Raw genomic sequence first — 6,963 nt, 5'->3', positions numbered from 1 at the left:
TCGGGCTCCGCCTCCCTCCCCCAGGCCGCGGCGCCTCCATCGCTGCGCGCGGGGGGAGGCGCGGAGCGCGCGCAGGTCACCATGACTAAGCAGAGCCGGGCGCCGGCCGTGTCAGAATAAAAGTCCCCACGGCCCCGGGCCTCCGGCGGCTGGGTTGGCACGCTCCCCGCTCTCCCACCCCGCCGGCTGTCGCCAAGCTGCGCAACCCCTGAGCGGCGACAACAGCGTCGGTCATCGCGGCGCGGCGTGGGCAGGGACCACAGCCCTCGCGACGCGAACACCCCTCCCCGCCGCCGCTGCTGGCGCGCTCACCTCGGCCCCCACGTAGCCTCGGTAGCTCTTGCTGCGGGCCAGGGATGCCCGGGACACGGCGGCGGATCCGGGCACTTGTGGTGCCACCCGCGCGCCGAGCTTCCGGGAAACCCAAGGGGCCACAGCCTGGCCCGGGACGGCTCCAGCCTAACCTTCGCTGTGGGAGACCCAGGGGCGCCTCCGCCTTCGGGGGACCTCGGCTCCCATGCGTCAAGGCCTGCGGGGTCGCGGCCGTCGGGTTGGGGAAGGCCTTGGGACGCCCGGGAAGGAGGCGGGGAGAAGGCGCGGCGGGAAAGGAGCCGCGATTCCCCCGCCCTTCCCGCAGGTGCCCGGCGCCCATGGGCGAGGAGCGGGGCATCGGGCGAGGTAGCAAGGCCAGGAGAGCCCGGCGCGTTACTCCTTCGCACTGACCCTTCTATACGCCCTATTTCGTCTTCTCAGCGCGGGGATGCTCTCCGCCACCTGCTTTTCTCCTTTTAATGCAGGCCTCACGATCTGGCGGCTGCAGGACCCAGCTAGAATTATCTGTTTAGCTGGGCTTTCCTTGTCTTTATTTTTTAGTTTTCTCCAGTGGAGAGGCGTGTGGAGCTCGCGTGCAGGGGATCGAACGCCGGCTCTGCTACCCTCTAGCTCTGTATGGGTGGGCCTGTGACAAGCTTCAGTTTCCTCCCTTTGAAGTGATAGTGCTCGCACTTAGGTTACCGCCGCACTAAATGCGAATGCTAGCTAGCGCCTAGCAGATGTTAACAACTGCTATTTTTCATGGCAAGGAGTACTGACTTGCTATTTAAGCTGTTTGTAATATAAAGTTAACTTTTAAATAAATGTATTTAAGGCTACTTTTAAAAGAGTCCATCTATATGAAAACTAAATGAATAATAGAAATGCTAAGAAAGGATTCTGCTGGCCTCCAGAGTGAATTCGGAGGATCCCATATTCAATGTCTCGGCACCGGGTCTGGTATTAAACCTGCATGGGATGATGGGGTGGGGTACCCCCTTTCCACTGCCTTCCCAGTGGCTTGACTCTGCGGTTCTAGACCCCTCCAGTGGGGGACGCTATAGCATAGCCAGCGAATACAGGGAATGGCGGAGGCTGTGGAAAAACTCGCACCCTCCTCCAGGCAACCTCTCATATCCCAAAGTCAAAGCTACAGGCCCTGTGACCCAGCAGTGCCGCTGGTAGAGATTTATCCAAGGTACACTCGCACACGCGTACACGAATGTATATTGCAGTGCTGTGTATAAAGGGATGGGCCTCAACCCACATATCCCTCCATGTAATAAGTGGTAGCACATCCGTGCTGGGAAATACTATGCAGTCGGTGAAAAGGAACAAGACATTTGCTGTATGAATATTTACTTAGATACTTAAATATGTTTTTTTTTTTTTAAAAAAAAAGGCTATAGAATGAATTAATTAGGTTTAGATGAGGTCATGAGAGTGGGGCCCCCATGAGATTAGTGCCCTTATAAAAAGACACAAGAGAGCTTTTTCTTGCTTTCTCTACACTATGAGAGCACACAATGGTAAAGCGACCATCTGCAAGCCAGGAAGAGAGTCCTCACCAGCACCCCATCATGCTGGCACTCTCATCTTGGACTTTCAGCCTGCAAAACTGTGAGAAATAAATTGTTTCAGCAACCCAGGCTATGGTATTTGTTATGGCAGCCTGAGCAGACTAAGGCAGCCAAACAATACAAAATCTGTGGATGGACAACAATTTCAAAGATATGCTAGTAAGTGAACAAAAGAAGATGTAGAGCAGTGCTAAAATTGTATAAAAAGATGTTATTTACATTTCAGCTTATTTATTCATAGAATAGCCCTGGAATTTTCCCAGGAATCCCCACAGTGATCACATCTAAGAAGAGGAACTGGTGCTTTATGAATTTTGTAGCATGTGAGCAAGTGAATAAATCTACCATTACACCATCAAACAACCAAATAATGGAGTAAGCTTCAGGCTCTTCTGAAAGATTAAAGGAACCTGGGGTTAAGTGTGCCAGTCTTGGTAGGGAATTGAGTCCAGTCCTGGGGAGTGTCCTTGGGCGTGACTCCAGGATTAAGCGTGTTTGTTTTGCAAGAAATAGGTTGATTTCTCATGCGCGTGGTCTGTTGGGACGGCCTGAGCGTGGCTAGCGGAGATTCAAGTTCCCCAGGTTGGATCAGTGCCCCCAAAGCAAACGTCTTAGTGGCTGCCTGCAGTTCCGCGTTCTCCCGGCAGGTGGTGCGCCGCAGCCTAAGCACCCCCTCGCACTCTCCCCGCCGCGCCCCGCCCCGCCAGAGGTGAGCCACACCGCACAGGGGTCAGCAGTGCTCTGGGAACAGCTGGGGACCATGGCCAGCACGTCTCGAGCCTTTTATGGGAAAGAATGGGGCGCTGGTATCGCCCCCCGCCGAGAATACAGACTCCCTCTGGAAGAGCTGGACACCAGCCAGGCCTGCGCCTCTGAGGGTGGGGAGCCTGACAGCCCGGCTCAGATACTGGGGCAAGGTATTCACTGCTTAGAATTCCCTCATCTGTCAAATGAAGGTGAGGAAACCCACCTGGCAAGGTACCAGTAAAGATGAGAAAAACGTGTGTCCTGGGCCTATCACTGTGGGATGACTAAGTAGGCACAATAGCTGTAAATGTTCTTATTATTTATTTGTATTTTTTATGAAAGGTCTGACACTACCCTCAAAGAAATCTTTCAGATAGGAATTGGCTGAGCCTCCCAGAGTCAAGTTTAGGGTGTCCTGTCTTTGATGTTCTCTCCTATAACCTGGAGAGCTGTCCTTGACTCACATACTCAATTCCTCAGCAATTCTGTCCACTGTTTCCAAAATCTATCCAGAATCCACATGATCTGAGTCGCCATCATTGTTCCTCTGGACCAGTGCAGTCACCTTCACCCTGTTCTAGGTTCCACTTTTGCCTCACACAGAGATCTGTTAACATCTGAGCCAAGTCAAGAACCCTCCATGGTTTCCACCTCACTTAGGGTAAAAGTCCTCCCCTGAGACCACAAGGCCCTGAGTGATGGATCTGCCCTATCATCTTCCTGCCTTTGTTTTTTCCCACTGCCGCCTCCACCGCTACTCCAGCCACACCTGTAAACTTGCTTTTCATAGAACACATAGGCATATTTCATTTTCAGGGCCTTTGCACCTCACTGGAAATGATCTCTCTTCAGGTGTTCCCAGGACAATGACAGCTCACACCACGTGTTACCACCTCGGCAGAGAGGCCTCCTCTGACCACCATCGCGTCACTGTATTGCCACTGGAACTCTCTCCAGTATTTCTTCACTCCATTATTACCCGTGTCCCCACCAGAACGTCAGTTCCGCAAGGGCAGCGGGTTTTGTCTGTTTTGTTCACTGTTGTGGGATTTAGCGCCAATAAAATACACGTATAAAAATTGTATAAAAAGAGATGTTATTTACATTTCAGCTTATTTATTCATAGAATAGCTCTGGAATTTTCCCAGGAGTCCCCACAGTGATCACATCTGAGAAGGAGAACTGGTGCTTTATGAATTTTGTAGCATGGGAACAAGTGAATAAACCTTCTCCCTCCACAATCTTCGGCTGCTCTTCCTATAAATTCCATTATTTAAAAATAAAAAGTCTGCAAAACAGCTCTTAGGGAGAGTAGTGGCAAGTCAGAGTGTCAGTCTGCGGCCGTTGCGGGTACCAGGGTCCCGGCGGCTGTGGGCGCGCCAGTGGAGCCGCTGGTTTCCAGCTGGTCCCGCTGGGGCGACGAGTGCTCAGAGCGGCTGGTGCTGCCATCCAGGCCGGGAGGCAGCCAGGGGTGCAAGCCGTCCGAAGCCCCAGCAGCGCTCCCGGATCGCTGGGAGGCGCCGGGGCCTCGGCCCCAGGGGCGGCGGCCGCAGCAGATGAGGCACAGGAGCGCGTGGCGCAAGTCGCGGTTGGTGAGCGTGTAGATGATGGGGTTCAGAAGTGAGTTGGCCATGGCCAGGCCCAGGAAGGGGTCCGCCTGCAGGAGCACCGGACAGGCACGCGCCGGGCAAGCCACGTCGAGCAAGAGCAGTAGGAAGAGGGGGACCCAACACGCCATGAAGGCCAGAAGCACTAGGCTGAGCGTTCGCAACAGCGGCAGCGAGCGCGGCGTGCGGCGCGCCCCGCTGCAGGGGCCCCCAACAACCCCAGGGCGCGCTCTCAGGCGCCGGGAGTTGGCGCGCACCCGGCAGTAGATACGTGCATAAAGTGCACAGATGGCAGTCAGGATACTGAGGAAGACGAGCACGCAGAAAAGCACGTACGCTTTGGCGTAGAGCGGCAGGATAGTGGAGCAGGCGTCCAGGTGGCCCAGGCAATTCCAGCCCAGCGCGGGCAGTAGCCCGAGGAACAGCGAGATGCTCCAGACTGCAGCCGCCAGTGCCAGTATGCGCCCGCGACGGGAGGCTGGTGCGGGTCCCCGGTGCGCCATGGTGAGGCTGCGCTCCAGCGCGACGGCAAGGAGGCTCAGCACTGATGCGGCGAGCGCCACAAAGACGCCGCCCTCGCGTGCGAACCAGAGCGCGGGCGAAAGGCGCAGCGTGAGAGGCCCTGACAGCAGGATGTTGGCGGCGTAGGCAGCGCCGGCCAGCAGGTCGGACAGTGCGAGGCTTCCCAGGAGCAGGAACATGGGCGCATGGAAGCGCGGGTGACGTCCGAGCACGAAGAGCACGGCCAAGTTCTCCAGCACAATGAGCGCGCACACGGCCAGGCACACCACAGCGTCGGCGCGGAGCCCGGCGCCGGGCTGGTAGCGCGCACCGCGGAGCTTGCCGGTGTAATTGTAGTGCAGGACGATGACTTCGCTCACCGGCGCCGGCCTCAGCAGCCCTGGCTCCATGGGCCACTCGCCCAAGGCTGCGGAGAGGCAGGATGTGGTGTCAGGCTGGGCTCGCGCCGTCCCCGCGGACTGCGGTGGCGGGCACGTTCTTCGCAGCACCGGGAAAGGAACCTTTATCCTCTGCTCTTTACCCCACATGCACACTGGCGACCAGGGGGAGTTCGGGATAGAAAGCGGCTGGCCATGGAGACAGGCTGACACAGAAATAATATCAGGGGACAGGGTGACACATATGAGAGTTACTCATAACTCATATACAAGCAGGGATAGTCAAAGGCATACTCAACAATAAACAGACAGAACGTACGCAAATATAGCCACACACAGGGACACACAAATACAGTGACATCTACACACATAGTCACAAACTAGGGCAAAAATACACAAGTTAGACCCCATCAGGAAAACACGAAAATATATTCGCCCATGGACAAAGCAATACAGGCAGAGAGACATACAGGGGCACAAATTCATCCACATGCAGACAGGGTCTGACGCTCAGTCGCACAAGCCACAATTTCACAACCTCCACCCACACCCATCCTGGAGCCCTGAGCCCTACAATCTATATGCCTTGCTGCACACCGGGCTTTTCTCTGCCAAAACCCTGTGAGAAAGCTAAGCCTATCCACCCATTTCACAGAGACAGAACCCTAAGGCAGCAGACAGAAGTCTCTCGCAGTCTCCTGCAGAAGGGCACATATGTCATTAAAGTATAATAATACTTTCCACTTGCGACTGCGCCCTTTTATCCCTTGGACAACTCTCCCCTTAGTCCCAAGTTACAAAAGAGGAAACTAAGGCTGAAAAGAAGCACCTCTCAGAGAAATAGGCACAAAGGTTTTCATGTTCCCACACACATGCACTCACGCAGAAATGGCTCAGGTCCCACTTAACAGATGAGAAAACTGAAGCCTGGGGAGGGGAACGGACTTATTTGGACATGGCTTCAGTTACACACAGAGAACCAGAAACAAATCCAGACCCTCAGAGAATAAGGGGCTCAGCCACGCTGGAGGGAGAAGGCCGTCAACACACGTAGACACGAGTTACACTCGTTCTGATGGGGACATCATGCACAGGCTCACAGCCTCTGAACCTCCCGCCTGGCCTCAGCTGGTCTGGCAGTAGGACTGAGGTAAAGAACTTTGCAGTGGCGTAGCCCAGAGAGGTGAGGCCGGGGGTGTTCCCCCACCCCGGAGCCAGCTCCCCGCAGGCAGCCCAGAGTCTCCCGCTTTCCCCTCCCAGAGGCCTCCGGGAAAGCCCAGGAACTCCAAACAAGAGGACACAGGTAGTGGCCCCAGGGCAACCCCTCCAGGCTAGACTGCGCCCCGCGCCTCCTAAGGACCCAGTGCTGTATACTCACCCTGCACCCTGGTCGTGCGCCCCGCGTAGTCGCGCAGCCTGGAGCCGAGTAAAAGGTCACAGCTCTGGGGGCGGGGCTGGAGCCGGCAGGCGAAGGGAGCAGGCCCACAACGCAGAGCATCCGTGGTCGCAAGCAACTGCTCCGCCCATTGTACCCCGGCACCCAGCCCGTGGCTGCCAGCCTGTGCCACCCGCCGCGGCACCAGAGCGCGCCCCGGCGGCGACTGGCACCGGGGAGCCCTCGGGTGCCCCCTCTGGGGCTGGACTTCCCTCCCAGGGACGCTCCATCACAGTGCGAGGACCCGGAGGCGCTGGAAAGGGACGGTCCTTAGCGGGGGCGGCTGCTGCCTGAGCCTCTCCCTTCACCCCCAGCAGAGGGATCCTGGGTACTGGTCCCTCCCCATTTTCCACTTACATTCCAACTAAGCCTCCTGGGCTGCA

General features: G+C 56.3%; 2 protein-coding genes across 4 annotated transcripts in view; both read right to left on the bottom strand.

Annotated features, from left to right (window-relative positions):
• The window catches only part of KEAP1 (kelch like ECH associated protein 1), an 8,229-nt gene extending 7,444 nt beyond the window's left edge, over window positions 1–785 (bottom strand). Inside the window, exon 1 of one of the 3 annotated variants that reach the window (XM_015598324.2) lies at window positions 465–785. The gene's annotated coding sequence lies outside the window, so the exon portion shown is untranslated. The other 2 variants (XM_015598323.2, XM_025040186.1) reach the window with 2 other exon arrangements.
• A 2,969-nt stretch (window positions 786–3,754) lies between these two features.
• S1PR5 (sphingosine-1-phosphate receptor 5) lies at window positions 3,755–6,606 on the bottom strand. Its single transcript, XM_006905881.3, has 2 exons — window positions 6,524–6,606; window positions 3,755–5,174 (listed from the first exon to the last, which is right to left on the bottom strand). Exon 2 carries the CDS (start codon window positions 5,155–5,157, stop codon window positions 3,970–3,972), a length of 1,188 nt encoding a protein of 395 aa, XP_006905943.1. The 5' UTR covers window positions 5,158–5,174; window positions 6,524–6,606; the 3' UTR covers window positions 3,755–3,969.
• Between the last annotated feature and the right edge of the window lie 357 nt (window positions 6,607–6,963).

This window comes from Pteropus alecto, unplaced genomic scaffold, assembly GCF_000325575.1.
Source record: "Pteropus alecto unplaced genomic scaffold, ASM32557v1 scaffold761, whole genome shotgun sequence".
Lineage (NCBI taxonomy): Eukaryota > Metazoa > Chordata > Mammalia > Chiroptera > Pteropodidae > Pteropus > Pteropus alecto.
The sequence above is the reverse complement of the archived record's forward strand: the minus strand, read 5'-3'. Positions and strand labels throughout refer to the sequence as shown.